This window comes from Pelophylax lessonae, assembly GCF_965119305.1.
Source record: "Pelophylax lessonae genome assembly, chromosome: 1".
Classification (NCBI taxonomy): Eukaryota; Metazoa; Chordata; class Amphibia; order Anura; family Ranidae; genus Pelophylax; species Pelophylax lessonae.
The window spans coordinates 496074485-496100906 of NC_138768.1; the positions used below are offsets into that span (position 1 = coordinate 496074485).

Genomic DNA, 26422 nt, shown 5'->3' on the forward strand with positions numbered 1-26422 from the left:
CCTCTACAATGCAAACCCCCTATAGAACCCCTTTACAATGCAGACCCCCCAATAGAACCCCTTTACAATACAACCCCCCCCAATAGTACCCCTTTACAATACAACCCCCCCCAATAGAACCCTTTACAATACAAACCCCCCCATAGAACCCCTCTAAAATGCAGACCCCCCCCCCAATAGAACCCCTTTACAATGCAGACAACTCCCCCCCCCCCAATAAAACCCCTCTACAATGCAGAAACCCCCAATAGAACCCCTTTATAATGCAGACCCCCCCAATAGAACCCCTTTACAATGTAGACAACCCCCCCAATAAAACCCCTCTATAATGAAGACCCCCCCCCCATAGAACCCCTTTACAATGTAGACAACCCCCCCTCCAATAAAACTACTTTACAATGAAGACCCCCCCCATAAAACCCCTCTACAATGCAGACCCCCCCCCCCAATAAAACCCCTCTACAATGCAGACACCCCCCAATAGAACCCCTTTATAATGCAGACACCCTCCCCCAATAGAACCCCTTTACAATGTAGACAACCCCCCCCCCAATAAAACCCCTCTATAATGAAGATCCCCCCATAGAACCCCTTTACAATGTAGACAACCCCCCCTACAATAAAACTCCTTTACAATGAAGACCCCCCCATAAAACCCCTCTACAATGCAGACCCCCCCAATAAAACCCCTCTACAATGCAGACACCTCCCAATAGAACCCCTTTATAATGCAGACACCCCCCCCCCCAATAAAACCCCTCTACAATGCAGACCCCAGCAATAAAACCCCTCTATAATGCAGACACCCCCCCCCCATAAAACCCCTCTATAATGCAGACACCCCCCCCCAATAAAACCCCTCTATAATGCAGACACGCCCCCCAATAAAACCCCTCTATAATGCAGACACCCCCCCCAATAAAACCCCTCTATAATGCAGACACCCCCCCCCATAGAACCCCTTTACAATGTAGACAACCCCCTTACAATGGAGACCCCCCTCCCCCCCCAATATAACAACTTTAAAATACAATTGCGCCCCCCCCCCCCTCTAACCTTATGAGGAGCAGAGGAGGAGAGCAGAGAGGGAGGAACTGTTCAAAGAGAATGGGAGAGAGGCTCACGAGCCCTGCATACACAGCGGTCAGCGGGAAGTGCCGAAGTTAAATGTGCTTAGTAGTTAATGAGCCGTGATTGGTTGCTAGGCGGTCCAAGCAACCAATCACCTTCTCATTATCTAGCACACTGAACTCTGGCATTTCCTGCAGTGTATGCAGGGCTCGTGAGCGAAGTGAGTCTCTCTCCCTTTCTCTGCTGTACAGTTTCTCCTCCGGCGGCCGGCCCCGGGTGTCACCCTGGTGCTCGCTGACACCCCCCTAATGTGTGGCACCCGGGGCGGACCGCCCCCCCGCCCCCCCTATTGGTACGCCACTGCTCATGTGAGTGCATTACCTTTTATGCCAATAAAGGATTGTTTTAATTCTACACTCAGGTGGCGCTGCTCTGTTCTCTCTCTCTTTTATTTGTCTACCATGCACAGAGTCCCCTCCTAACTCTGATAGAGCCGGCGGCCACCCAGCCATCCATCGCTACATAGACTCTACTCCATGGACTTTGTATCTATATACACCTGAAACATTTATTATTATTGTGTTTTATATCAATATTTTTTGATTCTCTATATCTGCTTTTATATCTATTGTTTACATTTGTTTTTATCATTTTCCCCTCACACTGTGGGTTTAATAGCGCTGGTCCAACATCTGTTGTATATTTCTGGATTATAATGAACCAGACCGTCCCTTTAAAAACCTAACAATCAGTCTACACAGGACATGAAAGGGAGGGTGGGGTGCAAAGGTAATGGGGGGAAAAGGTAAGGGAGGATGGGGTGCATAGAGGTAAGCAGAGGGGGGGGGGTGTTGGTGTGCAGAAATGACCAGAGAGGGGGCTATGGGAAACAGAAGTTAGCAGAGAGGGGGAGATTTGGGGTGCAGAGTATAGCATAGAATGGGTTTTGGGTATAAAAGCAAGCACATACCCGCCAACTGTCCTTGAATGTGTGGGACTGTCCATGGACTTCATGCAAACTCCCACGTCCCGTAGATCCAGGTAAATCCTGGAGCTCAGTGCCAGAAAGAAGTTTCAGCAATGGGCCCTGCTAATCCCCTGCTCCAATCTATGTCTGATTCCCTGAAGTCAGCACCTCCCCAGACCCCTTCTGCTCTAACTACTGCCCCACATTTGCCTCCTTTGCAACCCCCCCCCCCCCCCCCCTTAGCATTGTTGGCTCGCTGTCAGCTGCTGCGAGACTTACATCTATCCTGTTGTCGGGCACTCATTTCCCCCATCCTCATCAAAAAAACACTTCTCCACTATCCATGCCCCCCCCCCCCCCCCCACCTCAGGAGATTTTATAGATTACCAATGTCTAGGAATTAAAAATCTGCCTGCACAAAAAGAAAAACCCTAAGTAACAACTTTCTAATTGAAGAACTAAAACCAAGGATTACCAAGAATAGGGCTATCTCTAGGGTCCACTCAAAGTTTATTAATGTTACTTTGTTTAATATCTGTGCTATTTCCTTCCAGAATTGTTCCATTATTGGACAGTTCCACTATTCAAATAAGTACTTTCCTCTATTGCACATCTTCAACATACCTCTGGTTTAGCCTATAAGGGGTTCAACCAGCGATTTAAAAAAAAAAAAAATGATCACAGACAGGACAGGAAACATCTTCTGGTAGCTCTGCATGGCAGTTATATTTAAATTGCCTCTGTATCAGTCTGATGAGTCCACTACTGCACCTGTATGACATGTTTGTATAGACTCAGTATGATATGTTTCTGTTTCTTTTTACATTTTAGAAGTTTTCAAAAGAATTATATACAGGTACGATACTGAATCCAAACAGCTTCCACAGTGCCAATGAATGAAGATAATGCAGCCAGCATCATGACAGCATTTTAATATCAATGTGTTTGCCATTTAAAGCTGTAATTTTATTTTGGAAAATTGGAAACTTTAATTTACTGTATGCATCAGATATTTTCATCTATGATTCTATGGTGAGCATTGGCATGTATATATCTCTGACCAGTGCTGTATCTTGGCCTAGGCCTACAAGGCCCAGGCCTAGGGCAGAACTTTGCAGGGGGGCAGCAAAAAAGCTGCACCCCGCACGGAAAAAAAAAAACAGCCTACTCCCAGCTCCCGCACAAAAGGGGTCCCCGCCGACTTGAGCTACACTTTTAGTATAGTGCCAGTCTTATAGGGGGAATTGGGCTGGAGGGCACGGTCCAGGAGGCAAATCACTAATAAGGCAGCACTGATATGCTGTACTGATGGGCACTGATGAGGCTGCACTGATGGGCACTGATAGACTGTGACTGTGGTCTGTGGTTTACAGATGACAGGGCAGGTCATAAACAGGAAGGGGTGTGGCCTTTACAGGAAGGGATGGGTTATATTTAAATTAGGGGGTGCACAAGTTTAGTCAGGCCTAGGGCAGCACAAAGCCTAAATACACCACTGTCTCTGACATGATTCCAAATAGACTGGCAAGTTTCCTTACTTATTTCACAAAGAGAATGGCCAATTGTCAGAAACCCTGAATGCCAATTTTTAATGTTGTAAATTGAAATCGATAATGCCTGTGTTTACATCGCCCTGGGCACTTAAAATGGTTTAAAAGGCTCAATGTTTTTTACGTTCATGCATGCATCAGTTTTCCATCATTCTGTGCAGGAAGGTAAAAAACCTTCTGTGTGCAGCAACCCCCCCAGCCCCCCCCCCCCCCCAATACTTACCTGAGCCCATTGCGATCCAGCAATGTGCACGAGAGCCTCGGCTCTCCGGGGACTCTCTCTTCTCAACCACAGCCAGTGAGCCAATAAGGAGAGAGAGGGGGTGGGGCTGAGTTATGGCTCTGTGTGTGAATGGACATGCAGGGCAGCGGCTTGCTCTGGAGGCACTTGGCAGTAGGGAGAAGCCAGGAGCACTGGCGGGGGTCCTGAGAAGAGGAAGATTGGGCTTCTCTGTGTAAAACCATTACATAGAGCAGGTAAGTATAACATGTTTGTAATTTTTTTGTTTTAGAAATTGCCTTTAAAATCACTTTAAGGGCAAAATCGAATGGTACTAGGCTATATGCTCTCCAGGTTGAATGTTATTCTTTCATACAGAATAGAGTGATTTAGGAAAATACCACATTATGATCACTAGATGAAGCTGACCATCATAGTAAATAGGTATTTATACAAGTGGCCATAATGCATGAATTACATATAACTTAGCAACAAAATAGCCTAATAACATTCAATATACACATAGAAGGAATATGCCTGCAGTTTCAGAGGACAAATAGCTCCGTACATCCTTAATGACAGCCTCAAGTGTACGACAGCTACTGATTTCATTTTGAATACCTTAAATGCAAAAAAATGAAATCTTACAAATTAAAAACAATTTAACTCAAAACTTTTTTTACCTTTTACCTTCCTGCACCCATGACTAGTATGATTTTTTTTTCAAGAATTAAAATTTAAAGTGCCCTAAAGATCTAATTTGTCACAGTGAAAATGCCCTTTTTGTTCTTACACTACAGTGGTTGATGCGAGCAGAACGGAGTAGAAGGGGTGGGTGTCATAGGTCTGTTAGGGCTCCTTCACAAGTGTGGCAGGCACTGCTGCTGCTCTGAAAAGCGATTCGGATCACTTTTCACAGATTCTTTTACAGGTGGCTATATGTTGCCTCCTCACCGCCTCATTTACCCTATACTACTGCATTGCACATGGCTGTGGTGTGGTTCTGGAGCTACCTCATAGAACTGCATTGTTTGACGGCAGCGATAGGCATTTGGGTTGCATTCATTCCTAATGGCGCCCCAAGCAGCTTCATGATTTCCCACTTGACAAATGCGCTACAAAGACACCAAAAGTCATGCTGAAAAAACACACAATTCTCCATGCCAAAAGGTGCAGCAGCTTCTTTGACCCATTCAAATAAATAGATTGTACTATGTGCAACCCAAGGAAATGTGCTTAAAACGCTCATAAAAACCATAAGTGGGAATGCATGTTCCTGCTACGTGAAGTGTGAATGGGGCCAAGCATGGTCCAATTTGCTCCAGTGGGGAAAACCATTCCATCCCCCCAAGGCAATCAGATATTCCCTGGATCACCAATCTCTGGTACACAAGACCAAAACGATCATCAAAATTATAGTACAAGCTCTTTATTAGACTATTTTGGCAACCTGAACTTGATCTAAGTTTAGAAGAAACCTGTACTGAAAGAAATAGAGAGGTTGCTATGGCTGACGTTTTCTTCACAAAATATTAGTTGCCTGGTTGTCACACTTGGGATTATTTACTAAAACTGGAGAATGCAAAATCTGGTGCAGCTGTGCATGGTAGCCAATCCGTTTCTAAAGCCCTGTACACACGATCAGATTATCGAACGATCTGTCCTCCGTTTTTTTGTGGCATGCTAGTCTGATGTGGAAAGTGAAGAGGTTATTTTCATACAAATTTTCCCATACGACAGAATTCTTCTTCAGAAGTGATGTCATGTGTTGGATTGCTTTCTATGTGTTCTTTCGTCTCTGAGCATGCCTAGTCTTGCTCTTAAGATTTTTTACCGTCAAAATCTGTACTAATGAGACGAAAATCGGACGTTGTATCACGGACGACAAAAATTTTATAGCCTGCACATCAGGATTTTGTTGGAGTTGGCTGTCGAAAGCACCATACTAACAATCCGAAAATCGGCAGATCGGTCGTCGGACGAATTTTCCCTTCAGATTTTCTTATCGTGTGTACGGGCCTTAACTTCAGCTTGTTCAATTAGGCTTTGACAGAAAAAACTAGAAGGTGATTGGTTTCTGTGCAGAGCTGCACCAGATTTTGCATTCTCCAGTTTTAAGCCCCGTACACACGTTCAGATAATCGGACGACTTATCATTCGCATTTTGTTGCATGATACTAACATCGAATTGAACAATGCGTACAAACCGTATGATTTTTGTTGTACGATTCGGAAAAAGCTTCCTGGTTGCTTAGCTACGTATCAGATGGTGCAAAACAAAAACAATGGCAGCCAGGCTTTTTTCGTGCTATTTTAGTGTTTCTGATCATGCGGTCTTTGTCGATCGATTTTTAGCGGACGCATACTGTACTGATGAAACGATTGTCGTTTGCGGGGCTATCATACGACAGAAGTTTTCCTGTTTGTCCCTTCGGATTTTGTTGGATCAACTGTCGTGATCGGCTGTCGAAAGCTGTGTACTAACGATCAGATTATCGTGCTATCAGGTCGAAAGCGAGTTTTATCGTACGATTATCGGAACGTGTGTACGAGGCATTAGTAAATCGATCCCTCTGATTCATTGGCTTCAATACTTTCTGAATTAATGACAAAGGAATAGACAATCACATTTTGCAGAGCTTCCAAACATTTCACCCCTTTTTGGACTGTGCAACATTTTCTATATGTTTCCACTACAACTATGAAATTTGATATCTACAGTATGTAGCTTAGAAATGGCAGTAAGGCTATTTGGGTTATTATTGGGCTATCTACTGTAAATGCACTTTAGGACCAGTGACACGCAAAGGCAACTGAATAGTGAGGTATGGGGATCATTAGGAAAAGATCTCATCTCCTAGAGTAGAATTCACACATGGCACCCTGAGAGGTATTTATCGGGTTATATCTGCCCCTGATTGAATTTATACTACAGTTCTTGGGAAGAGGGTTTGCATAAAAGACACTCTCAAGAAGACCTGCAGGTCTAAGGACAACAACCTTTGCTGGCTGCCATCATTGGAGAACAAAAAAAGGCTGAAGGCTAATGTTGACAGCAGGTGATGTGGATTGGACAAAGAACTTTAGGCCCCTTTCACACAGGCGGACCGTTCAGATCCGCCTGTCCGTTTTTTTGGCGGATCTGAACGGTCCCCCCATGCATTCCTATGGGGCATCGGATGTCAGCGGAGACATGTCCGCTGACATCCGACCCAATCCGATCCGTCAAATCTGGACGGATGGGAACCCTATTTTCCATCCGTCCAGCGGATGGGATCGGATGGGATCGGGTGAGAACGGACTGACGGTCCGTTGACATCTGATTTCCCCCATAGAGATGCATGGGGAACTGTCAGCTGTGTCTCCGCACACAGCGTGGAGACACAGCTGTCCTCCTGCTGCTCAGCGGGGGATCGGCGGCTCGATCCCCCGCTGAGAAAAACGGACTCCGTCCAACGGACGGAGTGTGTGAAAGGAGCCTAATGTGGAAAACTAAGGGATGATGACGTGGGTGTTTCTGTATTATAAAAGCAGTTATCTCAGCTATTTCCCTCCTGAATCCTGCCAAGATACAGAATTAGAGGATAGACTTTGAGCATAAATTGTAATTATTCCAAAATATTCATTTAAATCTATTTATGTACTTGTAAGGCTCCATTCACACCTGGGCGTTTTCAGCTCCAAAAATGCTCAAAAGAAACGTTTCCAAAACGCCCAACAAGTAAAACCCCATTGATTTAAATGGCCCCTGTTCACATCTGAGCGTTTTAACGCCTGAAGCAAAACGCCTAACGCTCAAAAAAGTACATGAGCTTCTTTTTGGGCAGATTACAGGCGTTTTTTATTGGTCTCTAGTCAATCTAAAAACGCCTGAACAAAAAACGCCTGTAAAACGCCTGCAAAAACACCCATAAAAACGCCTGAAAAAACGCCTGAAAAAACGCCTGAAACAAAAACGCCCAGGTGTGAATGGAGCCTTAGTGATTTATCTTTTTTTTTATAAACAAACATGACCTTTGCTTCTTTTAGCCATTTTTGTTATTAGTATTTTCCTTATCAGAGCTTTAGCAGATACGCTGAATTTAGGAAGGAGCAACATTAGAAGCTACAGTGTTTCATTTGGCACCCCAAAAGCATGAGCGTGGAAAATTCTGTGCAGACCCCAAATCTTAATAAATTTTGTTTTGAGTTTCTGAAAGCTAAAGTAGTCCAAACCAGATTTCTACAAGAGACAAAGATTTGAAGTCATGCTGTATATCTCTGCTGTGAACAAGATTTGGGGCTCTTTCACACGGGCGCTCCGTCCGTATTTCATCCCATTTTTTTGCGGATGAAAAACAGACATAATGCATGTCAATGGAATTGCGGGTGTCAGCGGATGACCATCCGCTGACATCCGATTTTCGTCCTTTCAGTTCTGTTCCGTTTTTTGGAACGGAACAGAACCCTATTTTTCTTCCGTTTATAAAACGGAACGGATGCAAAATCGGATGTCAGCGGTGTCATCCGCTGACATCCGCAATCCCATAGACTTACATTATGTCCGTATATCATCCGCAAACGGATGGGATGATATGCGGACATACGGAGCGGATGACACAAGTGTCATCCGTGTCCGTGAAAAAAATAAATAAAGCGCCGCAGCGGAATAGAAAATCGGAGCAGCCGTGTGAAAGAGTCCTTGCTCTGGTTCATGAACTCTGAACCTAAGCCTGGGTGCTACGGAATATTCTGCAAAATACACCATCAATGAATTCACTAGCATATCTTTTGAGTATAAGGTTTCCTTCTCTTTGGTTTGCATATGTACTGTATATGTGTTATAGTTGTTTGTTTTATTTTTGCATATGCTTTAGGCTTGTGTAGTTGTGCATTTTTTTATGACAGTAAAGGACTGATCACGATTTGTTTATTAATATACCCTGTAGATTTAAAGGATAAAACTAGACAACTTTGATAAGAACGTGGAACAATATATATATATATTTTTTTCCCCCATGAAAGTGAAGTAGCTTCCTGTACCAACAGAAGATCACTCCGGTCTAAGATCTTTGGCTCCCATGGGACATGGGTAAGCCATTGTCAGCACCCCATCCTCTCCCCTGCAGCAGCTGGTCACTGATAAAGGGGAGCGAAGCTGCATGTGACCGGATTGGAATAAAAATAGATAAGCACACAGATCTATGTACAATAGGTAGGAAAAAAGGGAGAGAAGGGGGGGGGGGGATATTTTTAAGAATAGTTACACCTAAGCTTTTTTTTCCAGGAGAAGTCAGTAGTTTATAGTGTGTTTGTGTGTGATATTTTGGTGTACTATCCAGAGTCCAATTTTGACTTTGGAAAAGCTGTATGTGCATTTCTGTGTTTTGTCAATAGTATTGTCAGTAGCTGCTTATGTGTGATTGCTTGTCAGGCAACTTTCATTGTGTTAGTAATTAGCATAACAATGAAAAAAGTTGGAGATTTCCTTAAGAAGTATGCCTCTGCTAACTTCAAAATGTATGCAGACAATGCTTTAACCCATCAATTTATGATTCCTTAAAAAAGGAAAGAAAGCAAGAATGGCAAATGTTTTGAGCCTGTTGCTGAGAACGAGAGAAATTGCTGAGCAGAAAGAACTAAGGTATTATGCTGAGAAGGCATAGCTAAGAGAACACCTAGAAAAAGGGAGCAAGAATATTTCTGTGATAGCTGCAAGTGCAGATGTTAACCGCTTGCTGACCGCCCACAGTACTTTTACTGAGGGTGGGCGGCAAAGGCAGGTTGGATCACGTAGGTGTATATAATCCAGCCTGCTTCAGATTAAGGGCACGCAGCAGATCCCGGTACCCAGGGCCCAGTGATCATGTGATTTCACAATCTTTGTGGAACACAAACTGGACAGGGCCTTTCACAGTCACAATGGCCTTTGGAGGTCACTTGTTAAATGTAAAGCATCTTCCTGAGCAAAAAGAGGTACAGTAAATGCATGAGAAAGAGGGAGATAGAGAAGTGGGTTTATGCAGATCATTCTAAGAGATATTGCTGATATAAATTTTATTTCTGCTCTTGTTCTTTTTCAGAGTCCTCGCAGAGCAAGAGATTGTCAAATTAAGGTCCCTAAAAATGGATGGAAATATGATAGTCATCTTGTTTCCAATCTATTTTTGCAATACCATAAATAAATACTTATGAATATTCATGGGTGTGATGTGAAATGGGGAAAAACCATTCAGTCACATCTGTCGTGTGTCAAAGTGAGTAGGTATGGGGGGGGGGGGGGGGGATTCAGGTGAAGAATGATAATTAGAAAAAAAAAGATTAGAATCATACTCTGGGGTCCTGGGTTACCATAAACATAACAGTGGGGTCACCAAGACAATTTACAATATAACGTTTTTATTTTTTGCTTTTAGATGATTTAATCCTAAAGCAACAAGAAGAATTGCATATAAACAGGACTTACAAGACATTGTATCATAATCTCTCCAATCATTTGTGGTTGCAATTGTCTATATCAGGGATTCCCAAACTTCGACCCTGCAGCTGTTGCAGAACTACACATCCCATGAGGCATTGTAAAACTCTGACATTCACATACATGACTAGGCATGATGGGAATTGTAGTTCCTGAACAACTGCAGGGCCGTAGTTTGGGAATCCCTGATCTATATGAATGCAAAAGACTATTGATTAGGGGAGGGATCTAAACTATTCAATTTTCATTGAGGATCTTAAAAGAAAAGTAAGTATGTTTTTGTGTGTGCCACAAACATGACACATGACATGACAAAGTGAATATAGTGCAAATATCTAGGGTTCTGGCACTTAGACATTGTAAGATACATGTTGGCCCGACCAAGGAGCTTCATATAACACATCAACTGGGAGACAATTTCTTGGCTGAGGCTATACTCCAAACCTATCAGTCCTTCACTAAAGGTTTAGACTTGTAGGACACCAGAACAGACCTAGATATACAGGAAATTCACCCCAAAGATGTCTCCCTTGAGCATTCAGAACCCTGCAGCCAATGGTTGCTCACAAACACATCCTCTGTTAGACAAAGAACAACTTTTCTAAATAAACCTAAACTCTTCTCAAACACTAGCTACCAATGTGCATAATGCATTCACCACATGACACTTTAACATCTTGATGTGATTTATAAAGTCTTGAGCTGACCAGAATTTGCCAGAGTTTTGTTCAAGGAAGACTAGTCAAACAGTTAAAAAAAAAGTTTTGCCAGAGGAGGAGGAACTTGTTAACCATGCAGTTTCTGCTCGTGTATTCTGATCACTACAGGGGCAGAGATGGATGTGAGCTATCTGCTGGCAGCTCACAGGCAACCTGGAAAGGAGCTTGGACATTACTTAGCATTTGCTGGCAGGGCCAGTGTAGAGGAGGGTGGCGATATGGAGGCCAAGAAGCCAGAGCTAAGTAGCTGGGTGACCTTTAGAAGGAGGGGTAGAGAGAAGAGTGCTAGGGAGGCTATCTCTGAGTTGGTACACCCCCAAAAATATTCCAAGTTGCATGATGGCGGGGATCAGCTCAGGGGTGGCAGTGCTTGAGCAGGTGCCCTCCCCTAGCTGCCAGGGGAGTGACTGCTCTGGAAAGGAGGAGGGCAGGGGTACAGGAAAGGTTAGACAGGTATTGGTAGTAGGTGACCTAATTATTAGAAGGACAAAGAGAGCAATCTGTCACAAAGACTGTGGTCGCCGAATGGTATGTTGTTCACCGGGCGCTCGGGTTTGGTACATCGCGGAACGGTTGGACAGATTATTGGGTGATCCTGGGGAGGATCCAGCTGTTATGGTACATGTTGGCACCAATGGCAAAGTGAGAGGAAGGTGGAGATTCCTAAAAAATGATTTCAGGGAAAAGATTGGAGAGAAGGACCTCCAAGGTGGTATTCTTGGAAATACTACCTGTGCCTTGAGCCACACCAGTGAGACAGAACGAGCTTAGGGAACTGAACAAGTGGCTAAGGAACTGGTGAAGAAAGGAGGGGTTCAGGTTCCAGGAGAACTGGCTGACTTCTCAATCAGTTACCGACTCTTTAGTAGGGACAGGCTGCACCTTAATAGCTCTAATGGGAAGAATAATGGCCATGAAGTTGTAGGGGCCTTTAAACTAGGTGTTAGGGGGAGAGTTCAGAGGAAGCGATAGCCAGCAGTGAGCAAAGGACAGAGGGTAATAGTGGAGTAGTGTTGAGCGAACACGGACTGTATTATTCGTGTTCGTACTGAATAATTGTTTTTTTTTTACCCGAACACGGACCCGAACACTTTACTGTATGTTCGCGTTTAAAATCTGTGTTCGGTCATTTTATTTCCGGGTTTGTATGTAATGGCGCGCTTTTAATGGCGGGCTTTCAACAGCCAATCAACAAGCGTTTAACTGGTGTGCCTTAAGCCATCCCAGCAATGCCTACTAATGTATTAGTAGCTGTGATTGGCCATCTGAAGCATGTAACCATGTCTTTATAAGTTCAAGACCGAGCGCCGCTGCGTCATTCTGCTGTAGTATAGGGACAGAGCACACATCATACGTGCTGGCTGCTGATTAGGAGCAGACAGTGAAAAATTATATTGTGTCCGAAAAGAATTCAGGGTCAGGTCGGAGTGCAGGCAGGGCGAGTTATTAGGGCATTTTAGGGTGAGGCTGGAGAATAGGCAGGGTCAGTGTTCTACATCGATTTTGCTGTGTGGGGGGTTTGCAGTGCCAGTGACCGATCTTATCGATCATTTTAGGGCGAGGCTGGAGAATAGGCAGGGTCAGTGTTCTACATCGATTTTGCTGTGTGTGGGGTGGTGCAGTGAACACAATCTTTTTGCCCGCTGAGGAGGAGGGAGAAAAAAATCTTTTTTAACAGTCAGTTGTGTGCAGCGTTTTTCCTTCAGTGCTGCTGACTGTGATAAGACACTGCTGTGTTCACATGTGCTATTATTGAGTGATTTTAAAATTTATACACTTTTTTCTATTCCACTATTCAATATACACCCTTTTGGGTTAAAAAAATTAAATTGTGGCATAGCCTGTACTAATCTATTTAAAAATTACAAACTTAAAGGGGAATTTTCTTTTTTTTTTTCCCTTCATAGCCTGCAGCAGAGCTGTACTATAAGACACTGCTGTGTTCACATGTGCTATTGAAAAATCACCAATTTTATATCATATTTTCTATTCCGCTATTCAATCTACACCCTTGAGGTAAAAACAATTAAATTGCGGGATAGTCTGTATCGGTACGTGTGAGATACACCTTTCCAATTTTTGGGGCGCATCTCATACCGCCGAGGATTGCAGGGTGCTTCAGTGTGCCTCCTGCCTGTTCCGAACTCCTCCTACTCCTCATCCTGCCTTTGGGGGTACAAAAAATAGTAATCGGGGCCTAGTCTGGGTCTGTACGTGTGAGATACATACACCTTTTGATATCATATTTTCTATTCCGCTATTCAATCTACACCCTTGGGGTAAAAACAATTAAATTGCGGCATAGTCTGTATCGGTACGTGTGAGATACACCTTTCCAATTTTTGGGGCGCATCTCATACCGCCGAGGATTGCAGGGTGCTTCAGTGTGCCTCCTGCCTGTTCCGAACTCCTCCTACTCCTCATCCTGCCTTTGGGGGTACAAAAAATAGTAATCGGGGCCTAGTCTGGGTCTGTACGTGTGAGATACATACACCTTTTGATATCATATTTTCTATTCCGCTATTCAATCTACACCCTTGGGGTAAAAACAATTAAATTGCGGGATAGTCTGTATCGGTACGTGTGAGTTACACCTTTCCAATTTTTGGGGCGCATCTCATACCGCTGAGGATTGCAGGGTGCTTCAGTGTGCCTCCTGCCTGTTCCGAACTCCTCCTACTCCTCATCCTGCCTTTGGGGGTACAAAAAATAGTAATCGGGTCCTAGTCTGGGTCTGTACGTGTGAGATACATACACCTTTTGATATCATATTTTCTATTCCGCTATTCAATCTACACCCTTGGGGTAAAAACAATTAGATTGCGGGATAGTCTGTATCGGTACGTGTGAGATACAACTTTCCAATTTTTGGGGCGCATCTCATACCGCCGAGGATTGCAGGGTGCTTCAGTGTGCCTCCTGCCTGTTCCGAACTCCTCCTACTTCTCATCCTGCCTTTGGGGGTACAAAAAATAGTAATCGGGGCCTAGTCTGGGTCTGTACGTGTGAGATACATACACCTTTTGATATCATATTTTCTATTCCGCTATTCAATCTACACCCTTGGGGTAAAAACAATTAAATTGCGGGATAGTCTGTATCGGTACGTGAGAGATACACCTTTCCAATTTTTGGGGCGCATCTTATACCGCCGAGGATTGCAGGGTGCTTCAGTGTGCCTCCTGCCTGTTCCGAACTCCTCCTACTCCTCATCCTGCCTTTGGGGGTACAAAAAATAGTAATCAGGGCCTAGTCTGGGTCTGTACGTGTGTGATAGATACACCTTTTGATATCATATTTTCTATTCCGCTATTCAATCTACACCCTTGGGGTAAAAACAATTAAATTGCGGGATAGTCTGTATCGGTACGTGTGAGATACACCGTTTTATAAAAATTTTTCTATTCCGCTATTCAATCTACACCCTTTGGGGTAAAAAGAATTAAATTGCGGCATAGTCTGTATCGGTACGTGTGAGATACACCTTCCAATCTTTTGGGGCGCATCTTCCACTGCCGAGGATTGCAGGGTGCTTCAGTTTGCCTCCTGTTCCGACCTCCTCCTACTCCTCATCCTCATCCTGCCTTTAGGGTACAAAAAATTGTAATCGGGGCCTAGTCTGTGTTTGTACGTGTGAGATACACCGTTTTATCATTTTTTTTCTATTCCGCTATTCAATCTACACCCTTTGGGGTAAAAAGAATTAAATTGCGGCATAGTCTGTATCGGTACGTGTGAGATACACCTTCCAATCTTTTGGGGCGCATCTTCCACCGCCGAGGATTGCATGGTGCTTCAGTTTGCCTCCTGTTCCGATCCTCCTACTCCTCACCCTCATCCTGCCTTTAGGGTACAAAAAATTGTAATCGGGGCCTAGTCTGTGTTTGTACGTGTGAGATACACCGTTTTATAATTTTTTTTCTATTCCGCTATTCAATCTACACCCTTTGGGGTAAAAAGAATTAAATTGCGGCATAGTCTGTATCGGTACGTGTGAGATACACCTTCCAATCTTTTGGGGCGCATCTTCCACCGCCGAGGATTGCAGGGTGCTTCAGTTTGCCTCCTGTTCCGACCTCCTCCTACTCCTCATCCTGCCTTTAGGGTACAAAAAAATTTAATCGGGGCCTAGTCTGTGTTTGTACGTGTGAGATACACCGTTTTATAAATTTTTTTCTATTCCGCTATTCAATCTACACCCTGTTTGAGGGTAAAAAGAATTAAATTGCGGCATAGTCTGTATCGGTACGTGTGAGATACACCTTACAATCTTTTGGGGCGCATCTTCCACCGCCGAGGATTGCAGGGTTCTTCAGTTTGCCTCCTGTTCCGAACTCCTCCTACTCCTCATCCTCATCCTGCCTTTAGGGTACGAAAAATTGTAATCGGGGCCTAGTCTGTGTTTGTACGTGTGAGATACACCGTTTTATAAAATTTTTTCTATTCCGCTATTCAATATACACCCTGTTTGAGTGTAAAAAATGAAATTACGGCATAGTCTGTATCGGTACATGTGAGATACACCTTTTTAAATTTGTTTGGCGCATCTCCTTCCACCGCCGAGGATTGCAGGGCGCTTCAGTTTGCCTCCTGTTCCTAACTCCTCCTACTCCGCTTCCTCATCTTCTACCGCCTCCTCATCCGGTCAGCGTAACACCTTCACCACCAACTTCAGCACAGCCAGGGGTAAACAACAGCAGGCAGTTTTAAAACTTGCCTGTTTGGGGGAAAAACCACACACCGCGCAGGAGTTGTGGAGGAGCATGGAACAGCAGACAAATGAGTGGTTGCTGCCAGCGAGCCTCAAGCCCGGCCTGGTGGTGTGCGATAACGGGCGAAATCTCATAGCAGCTCTGGGCCTAGCCAGTTTGACGCACATCCCTTGCCTGGCGCATGTGCTGAATTTGGTGGTGCAGAGGTTCCTTAAAAATGACCCCGATATGTCAGAGCTGCTGCAGAAAGTGCGGGCCGTCTGTGCGCACTTTCGGCGTTCTCACCCTGCTGCTGCTCGCCTGTCAGCGCTGCAGCGTAACTTCGGCCTTCCCGCTCCCCGCCTCATATGTGACGTGCCCACAAGGTGGAACTCCACCTTGCACATGCTGGAAAGACTGTGCGAGCAGCAGCAGGCCATAGTGGAGTTTTAGCTGCAGCACGCACGCGTGAGTCGTTCTGCGGAACAGCACCACTTCACCACCAATAACTGGGCCTCCATGCGAGACCTGTGTGCCTTGTTGCACTGTTTTGAGTACTCCACCAACATGGCCAGTGCCGATGACGCCGTTGTCAGCTTAACTATCCCACTTCTATGCCTCCTTCAAAAAACGATTCGGGCAATGATGGAAGAGGATGTGGCACAGGATGAGGAGGAGGAGGATGAAGAGGTAACATTTCCAAGGCTTTCAGGGCAGTCATTAGCAAGTGGCTCCGAGGGTGGGTTTCTGCACCCACAAACGCCAGGGACACAATTGTCCAGCAGGGGCACAGTTCTGGAGGATGAGGAGGATGAGGAGGAGGAGATGGAGGAGGAGATGGAACCATGTTCACAGCAGGGTGGCACCCAGGCCAGCTCATGGCCATCACTGGTGCGTGGCTGGGGGGATACAGAGGACACAGACCATACACCTCCCACAGAGGACAGCCTTTCGTTGCCTCTGGGCAGCCTGGCACACATGAGCGATTACATGCTGCAGTGTCTCCACAACGACCGCCGAGTTGCCCACATTCTAACTTGTGCTGATTACTGGGTGGTCACGCTGCTGGATCCCCGTTACAAGGACAACGTACCGTCCTTAATTCACTCACTGGAGCGCGATCACAAGATGCGCGAGTACAAGCGCACGCTGGTAGACGCGATGCTGCTGGCATTCCCACCTGACAGCGGGGCCACAGTGGAAGCACAAGGCCAAGGCAGAGGAGGAGGAGGAGGAAGCGGTCGCCAACGCAACCAGGGCACCGCCAGCACCTCAGAAGGCAGGGTTAGCATGGCCGAAATGTGGAAAAGCTTTATCAGCACGCCACAACAAACAGCAGCACCAGCAGCTCATATGGAACGTCTTAGCAGGAGGCAGCATTTCACCAACATGGTGGAGCAGTATGTGTGCACACGCCTACATGTAGTGAATGACGGGTCTGCCCCCTTCAACTTCTGGGTCTCCAAATTGGGCACATGGCCTGAGCTTGCCCTTTACGCCTTGGAGGTGCTGGGGTGCCCTGCAGCCAGTGTATTATCTGAACGTGTATTTAGCACGGCTGGGGGCGTTATCACAGACAAGCGCAGCCGCCTGTCCAGAGACAATGTGGACAAGCTCACGTTCATTAAAATGAACCAGGCATGGATCCCACAGGACTTTTCCGTACCTTGTGCAGAATAGAGATGGATACCGACCTTACCCAGCCATTGTTCTATTTTTGATCTTTCTCACTCTTTTGGGGTGTACCCTCATTTAAAATGACTGAAAAAAAGCAGTGTTGGCTACCTCGTCCTCCTCCACCGCCGCTTCCACCTACACCGCCCATAGGTGTGCGCAGCCTATTGCATTAGGGTGTGCACCCCAAAGTTTAAATACACATGCATGTGTTTGCCTACATGTATATGGTCCCGGTACATTACTCTCCCTGCTGGCAAAGTGAAATAGAAGTGTGTGGCACTTCTCTTATGGCAGAGCAAGTCCGAGGGAGATCTTTCCCATCTCCTCACTGGCAAACAGAGCGATAATGCTAATGTGCCCTAGGTGATTAGGGTGTGCCCAGGCACACCCGGCACACCCTGTGCGCACGCCTATGACACCGCCACATCCACCACCACCTCAACCTCCCTCCTACTCCATATGGGCCTCGTCCTTCACAGATGAAGAACATTGTTTTATTTTTCTGGGTTTTTTTTTGTTGTTTTAAGTTATTTCCCTATCCACATTTGTTTGCAGAGCACTTGCCATGCTCTTAACTACGTGTTGCTGCCATTTGCAGCACTCTAGCCCTTTCCATTGGTGTTTTAGAGCCATTTTAGTGCCTGAAAGTTCGGGTCCCCATTGACTTCAATGGGGTTCGGTGTCCGGGTAAAGTTCGGAAAAGTCCGGGACACGGACTCAGACTTTTTTTTCAAGTTCGGCCGAACCCGCCGAACACGGACATCCAGGTGTCCGCTCAACTCTATAGTGGAGTCAATAGTGATAATATAGCCGTAACATCTAATCGTGGGGTGAATTGCTAGACAAACCAAAAACGAAGAGAGAGAGAGAAAATAATATGCACCCATACAATACTGAGAGGCATGTACATAAATGCCAGGAGCCTAGCTGACAAAATGGAGGAACTAGAGCTGTTATTAAGCAAGGAGGACTTAGACTTTGTGGGAATAACAGAAAATTGGTTTGGCAGCTCACACGACTGGCTGGCAACTGTCCAGGGGTATATTTTGAATCAGAAGGCCAGGGAAGGTAGAAGAGGGAGAGGTGTGTGTCTACATATTAAAAATTATATGAGGGTAGTAGAGAGGGGTGACATTGTGAATGGGACAAGGTGGAGGTGGAATCTATGTGGGTAAAACTTTAAAGATAAGAAGTGGAACATTAATAGTGGGGGTATGTTACAGGCCCCGCCAACCTGAAGGAGAATGAGGAGCTGAATCTCCTATCACAGTTAGAAATAGCAGCAAGGCAGGGAAATGTCATCATAATGGGTGACTTTAACTATCCCGATATTGACTGGGCAGAGGGGACAGCTCACTCATTAAATGCCTGTAATTTCTTAAATGTCTTACAGGACAACTTCATGTCTCAATTGGTGGATTCCCCGACTAGTAAGAATGCATTGCTAGATATATTAATTTTGAGCAATCCAATTCTGATCTCAGATGTGGAAATACGGGACAACTTGGGATCTAGCAATCACAGAATGATCACATTTTGCGTAAATCATTAGAAAAGAAGGCACAAGGGTAGCAGAAGAACATTTAATTTCAAACAAGCAAACTTTTCTGAACTGTGCTCAATACTACAAGACATCAATTGGGACCAAATCCTAGAAACATTGAACATTGAACAACAGAAAAAATGGGAATGATTTAGGAACATATTAAAAAAAGGTATCACATAGTGCATTTCAATGAAAAAGGTATATAGAAATGTGAAAGTTAAGCCTGGGTGGCAAAATCGTAATATAAAAAGTCGAATTAAAGAGAAAAAAAATGGCCTTTAAAAAATATAAAGTGGAGGGGTCATGCCATTGTCCGCATATCAACACTACAAGGAATGCAATAAGAAGTGTAAGACCGAAATCAGGGCAGCTAAAAAAGACTACCAGAGACACATAGCAGAGGAGTGTAAAAAATAAACAAGAATTTTTTAAAATATATTAACAGTAAAAATGCAAGATAAGAGTACATTGCCCACTTAAAAGAAGATGATGGGAGGATGGTTACAGATGACACAGAGAAGACAACTGTACTAAATGCTTTCTTCTCCTCAGTTTTTTCACAGGAAAAGGTGGGGTATACCGACCATGACAGTATTGTTAGTAACACGTCACAGAACGTACCCTTGTGGCTAACTGAGGCCTAAAAGAACTCAGTCAGGTTATAGCTAGACCATTATTCCTTATCTTTGTGGACAGCATACTGACAGGAATTGTACCAGCTGTTTAGAGAAAAGTCAATGTGGTACCAACATTCAAAAAAATGGCAGAGACATTCTCCTGGAAACTACAGGCCATTCAGCCTAACATGAATAGTAGGTAAATTATTGGAGGGGGTGATAAGGAACTATATACAAGAATTTGCTGAAGAAAACAGTATCATCAGTAGTAATCAGCATGGGTTTATGAAGGGTCGTTCCTGCCAGAACAAATTGTTAACATTCTACAAGATAGGATAGGCGGAGTCCTGTGGATGTGGGGTATATGGATTTTAAAAAGTATTCTATACAGTTCCCAATAAACGCTTAAAAGAGATGTATGGGAATGCTTTTTATTCAAGAATTATACTTACCTAGGTGAATGCAGCATCGGTCCAATGCTGCATCTGTCCCTCGGCACCTCTGCACTGAGAATCGAGCGATCGAACATCGCCGATCACCCGGTTCTGACAGCTCCCCGAGCATAGAGCTGCTGACTATCAGTCAGCAGATCTCTGCTCTGCCCCCCTCCTCGCTCACTGGAGCGCTGAGCTGTAGAGGGGCAGGAAGCAGCCCGCTCAAGCTCCCAGAGGCTTCCTGAGAGGCTGAGCCTGGTGTCAGTCCAGGCTCCTGGCGGATCCTGATTTCCATTGTCGAGATGATGCGGTGGCTGGACTGATTTCTGTGACATCAGCAGAGAGCAGACTTCAGTCCGCTCTCTGCTGAAAACAGGTCACAGAAGTGCAATTTGTTTGCTTTGGCTGTACATCTCCTTTAGTCTAGAAGCAGGCATGGACCATAGGGTTTGTTTTTGGATAGAAAACTGGTTACAGGGGCATGTCCAAAGGGTGGTAATTAATGTATACTCAGACTGGTCTGGAGCGGTAACTGGGGTACCCAAAGGCTCTGTCTTGGGACGGATTCTGTTTAATTTTATTCATAAACGATATAGAGGACGGGAAAAAAATAAATAAATAAATTACTCAATCTCAGTTTTTGCGGATGACACAAAAATAAGCAGGGCAATAACTTCACATCAGGATATAGAAATTTTACAGAAAGACCTGAATAAAATAATGGGGTGGACAACTACATGGCAAATGAGGCTTAATGTGAAGAAATGTAAGGTAATGCACTTGGGGGTTAAAAACAAATGCAAACTACTCATTAGGGGGAGAATCTCTAGGGGAATCAGGGATGGAGAAAGATCTGGGGGTCCTTGTAGAAGACAGAATGTGCAATAGCATGCAATTTTAAACTGCAGCTACCAAAGCCAGCAGGATTTTAGCATGCATAAAAAAGGGGGATATACTCCAGAGATAAAACTATAATCCTGCCACTTTATAAAGCCCTGGTTAGGCCAGATCTGGAGTATTCGGTTCAGTTCTGGTCACCAGTCCCCAAAAAAGATGTGCTGGAGCGAGTCCAGAGAAGGGCAACTAAATTAATAAGAGGACTGGAGGACCTCAATTACCAAAAAGGACTACAAGCACTAAATTTATTCGCGCTGGAGAAGAGGGGACATGATAGCAATTTAGAAATACCTCAATGGTGATGCCAGCGTAGGACAAAGAAATATTCAGTTTTAGGGAGTGTAAGAGGACGATACAGGGCCACACAATGAGATTGGAAGAGAAGCGGTTTAATCTTAAGCTGCACATGGGGTTTTTTCACTGTCAGGGTGATAAGGATGTGAAACTCTCTTGCACAACTGGTGGTGTCAGCGGGGAGTATTGATATTTTTAAAAGACTCTTGGACATGCATCTTAAAGAACACAACATACTTTGTTATGGGAACTGATTATCTACACTGACACACATACACCTACACAGGTTGAACTTGATGGACTATTGTCTTTATTCAACTATGTAACATCTCATACGACAGGTCACACCTAGCAAGAATCTGCAACAGTTCTATATGGATAACTGCTTCATTCTCTGTGTTAATTAACTGAAGACCTTGTGCTAGTTTCTATTTTAGTTAGACTAGAAACAGAAACTGGAGCAGATAGACCTGAAAGTCTGCCTAATTAACTCCTAACCATTTCCTGCGCCATTATAATTGTGCAGGAAGCTTAATTAATTGTGATAAGAATACTGACTGTCCCAGGTAGATGCAAATAGAGACCTTGGGAACCACAGTTTTGTCAGAGAAAGTGTGCTTGATAGCAACATTCTCATGCTATCAAGAAATGTGTGTCCAGGACTGTTTGTGCCTGAACATACAGGAATCTAATGCCCCGTACACACGTGCAGATTATCTGAAGACTTTTGTCTTCAGATTTACCTTTTCTATGTAGTGCAAGGGCCTGCCGGATTGCATACAAATTGAAAGTGTTTAGGTTTGACCTCATATTATATGGTTTTGGTAAGTCTGCAGACAAAAGTCTTCAGATAATCTGCACGTGTGTACGGGGCATAAGCAGACTTAGCTTTCAATCACATGGGTGGTCAGGGAGCAGTAAAAGCAGGTGGTTTTACAACCCACCTAAACAGGTTTAGGTGGGCACCTGGTTTTGTACACCTAAACAAAGACATGCAGACACTCAGAGCTGTACACATGCCATGGCCACAGCAACAATAAAACCACCTGTTTCGTTTGACAGTCAGCACCGCCACTGAATGTAACCAATTTAAGGAATTGGGGGCGAGGTGCAACCGCCTGCCAACTGTGTGCATTGCATATGGCTGTGGTATGGTGGTTTGACCTTTTGCAGGTGGTGAGGAGGTCACATATTGCCTCCACTCTGGATCGCTTTTCAGAAGGGTGGCAAGGTCAGCCACATGTCTGTGTCCGAAGAGTCATACTGGCCATACACTAGAAAAATTTTGTTAAAAAAAGTCTCATTTTTGTAACGTCCGTTCAATGTTCTGATTGTTAGTGGGGTCAGAATGAGCACGCATCTGCAGTACATAAGACAAGAGAGGGTGCATCTATGACTCCTTAGGCTTACAGGAAAAGGTTGTATGATACTGGGTGCCATCTACCCGAGAAAGGAGACAGCACTGGCCCCTCCTGGTCCTTTAAGAGGTTGTAGACGCCAGGAGGTGGAGGCGGGCATTTTGTATGATTGGCTGTCACAGCGGTCACATGATCGGAAAGCTCCCTATCACAAGTAGCAATTGGGAGAATTCCTTTACCAGCTGGTAACTGTGCCGGGAGCGCGCATTTTGGTACTCATATATGTGGCCTCTTAGCATTAAGACCTACCCGCCGAGAGGCCATATATATGTGTATGGCCAGCGTGAAGAGGTTAATAAACTAAGGTAGGCTTTAAAAATCACTTTAATAGAGGTATGAATAATGAATAATACTCTAAATTGTCTAAGGTTGTAAACCCAAGTTTAGTGTTTGAACTGATACTTTTTATCATGTTTATAAATTATTTTAAGTTTAGGTTTAAAAGTACACTATATTACCAAAAGTATCGGTATCATGTGCATGAACTTTAATAGCATCCCAGTCTTAGTCCGTAGGGTTCAATATCGAGTTGTCCCACCCTTTGTAACTATAACAGCTTAAACTTTTCTGGAAAGGCTGTCCACAAGGTTTAGGAGTGTGTTGAAGCTGTTATAGCTGCAGAGGGCAAAGGGTGGGTTAACTCAAAATTGAACTCTACAGACTGGGATGCTGTTAAAGTTCATGTGCATGTAAAGGCAGGCATCTCAATATGTTTGGTAATACGGTGTATATTTCTGTGTTTGCAAAGGACACAAAATGACAAAGGGAAACACAGTCCCTATAAGATGTTTCTGGCCTGCTGAAATTGGTGCAGCGACACATTGGATGCCTTCATTATGCTTTGATGAGCTTTTGCTGCATCCCTGCATATTTAAGGAGGATCGGGCTGCCTCCAGGCATACCCCTAATTTATCCATTGCTATATTTGCTCCAACATGGAGACTCATAAAAATTAGAGTTAGGACCACACTATACAGAGTGGCCTTTGGAGAGGCAATGTGGCTTCCACATAAATTTGCAAATGCTGGCAACTAAAACTCATGTGCACCTTACTCCAAAAGCTTTAAATTGGGGCGGTTGCCATTTTTGCTTAGTCTTTGACTTACAACCTGGCCTAATTGCAATATTTGAATGGGTACTGGGCAGCAACATGGAAAGTGAAGTTTAATGTTACTTATTGTAAAGGCCCACTCACACTTTGTGTTTAGTTGCGCTACATTAAGGCAACCCATTTTTTTAGGCAAGCAACACACCCTAAAGCACTAAAGATTGGATGTTTACTTTTTTTTTAGCCACAGCACAGCACCATGCATAGCGTTTGCCTTATGCTTTGTACACTACTGTAACAGTGCATTGTGTTGTCAATCAAAATAAAATAAAATTGATTGTAAGGTAAGCAATTAGCAAATCATTGATAAAATCAAACGCTCGCCTCCTCCAAGTGACAATTTTGCAATAGAGGATGGCGCCAAGCACCTATAACAGTGATGGCAAACCTTGGTACTCCAGATGTTTTGGAACTTCATTTCCCATGATGCTCAGCTACACTGCAGAGTGCAGGAGCATCATGGGAAATGTAGTTCCAAAACATCTGGGGTGCCAAGGTTGGCCATCACTGACCTATAACATTTACCTTGAATTTTATGATATATTTACAGACATCTGAATTTCCAATCGAAGAATTCAGAAATTTTAGTAAATGCAACATGATCCCGTATGCATGCATTAGATGAATGTGCTTTATAAACATGGCAAGCAACAAGGCAGCCCAAAGTGTAGCAAATAAGCACACAATGATCAGCATATGATCATTCCACTCTTTATAAATATTCCCTTTAGCTGACAGCACTGAACTAGTTTACAAGAAAAAAATTGGTATTTATTTTTTTGTATTTATGATGAGGTCGTCATACACACCTTGTCCGCTAGTTTCTGGTATCACGTGTTGTAAGGAGGTTGATTTTGATTTCTTGAATGAGCTAAAATCTGTAACTTCTTCATATAGTTCTTGTTTTTCTCTACAAAACAAAAAAAAAAAAATGGTTAGGAGATGCAATTAATACTGCGATACAAATATTAAAACAGTAAACTAACTCATATCTATTAACCCACTTATAACAAACCCATAATAAACTGACAAAAAGCTAGTGTACAGAAAATGACAATTGAGTCCCTAACTCGTTGTATTGCAACAGTGTAAATATACATTTTCTTGATTAAAAAAAACAACGATCCTCTGATCATTTACACACATTGCAAGTATTTTGGCAATTTTCATTGCACATTCATACCTGCTGCCATTTGCATTCAAGCTCACATATGGCATTTTTGTTCATTCATATGTCTAGCAGCCATTTACTAATTCTTAAGTGGGAGGATCTTCTTGATATAGCCTCATGACCAGTCCCAGTGTTGTGAGGCAATTATGTGAGCAGAAAACGATATTTCTAAACAGTGTTTAAAACACCTCCATATCATTAATTTATACTTGATTTTTATTGTCAGTTTTAATAGAAAGTCAGAGCTGGCTGAAGAATAATCGATAAAGGACAATTTTACTAACATTAAGTGGCAAGAACAATTTTCATGTAAAACTACCTATCTCTAGCTCAGACAATGCCCCAGTATTAACACAGCTTATTGACGCTTAGCACTCCATCAACGTGGTGGCTTAACACTTCCCTACTGAAAGATGTGGCATGCCAGGTCATCCAGAGGTACCACTTTGCAATAATACCATTGAAGATAAGCCCCCTTAATAACATCGGGGGTATACAATTATGAGGCACATCACTTCAGTATGATGCCAGGCTTTAGTAACATAAGATCCAAATCTTTAATCTTTTCTTAGAAGGGAACATCCCTTTAAACATGTCCACAAGGCCTCTGAGGTAAAAATCAGTAAAGGTGAGCTTTAACCTCCCTGGCGGTATGATTCTTTCAGATTTTAGGTACTGAAAGTGGTACCATTATTTTGCATGTAATTCTTAAGAATGAGTAGCCCAAACCAACTATTTACATACAATTTTTTTTACTGTGCGTTCTTCTTTATAACATCTCGGGTATGATAAAGTTTGAAACACAAAATAATAAATTATAATATAATAAAAAACTATAAATAAGTTAAAGTATGTATGTATGTATACATATATATATATATATATATATATATATATATATATATATATATATGTGTGTATGTATATATATATATATATATACACGTATGTATGTATATATATTTATACAGGTATATATATTATATATATGTGTGTGTGTGTATATATATATATATATATATATATATATATATATACATAAAAAGTACAGTAAAACTGCAGGAAAGGGCACTGGGGGGCAAACTAATGTGAATTTATTTTATTTTGCATTGTATCAGTGTGTTTGGTGTGTTTTACATTTGAATTTGCCGCCGGTTCCACCCCCCTGGGAGCGTCACGTCGCAGGAGACGGAAGCCAGGATACACAGAGGATCGGGAGGAAGATCCGCCGCCACACACCGCCATACATCGCTGGATCCGGGGGACAAGGTAAGTAACCCCTCTACCAGGATCCAGGGATCTTCCTAGCGGTACCCCGAGTGTGGCGCTGGGTTACCGCTTTTGGCACTGAAATTTAACCCCGAGCCACACTCGGGAATACCGCTAGGAAGGTTAACAGCGCCTTCTGTTTAAAGGCTAAGGCCACCTTTGATTTAAAAAAATAAATAAATATATTCACCTACAGTATATTTACAGTTAAAGAAATTAGCATTTTTTTTAAAATAGGAGCCTGCAAAGCATTGAACCTGAGATCAGTGGATCATGGGTGCAATGTCAGGCTGCTGCAGACTCTTCCTTCAGCTCC

General features: G+C 43.6%; 1 protein-coding gene across 3 annotated transcripts in view; it reads right to left on the reverse strand.

The window, feature by feature from the left end:
- LOC309553636 (FYN-binding protein 1-like) overlaps window positions 1–26422 on the reverse strand; it is a 649087-nt gene that overhangs the window by 238583 nt on the left and 384082 nt on the right. For all 3 annotated transcript variants that reach the window (XM_082254927.1, XM_082254926.1, XM_082254925.1), the window contains one exon: window positions 24476–24576. In XM_082254927.1, the coding sequence (XP_082111053.1) occupies window positions 24476–24576 (101 nt within the window). The remainder of the gene's footprint in view (window positions 1–24475; window positions 24577–26422) is intronic.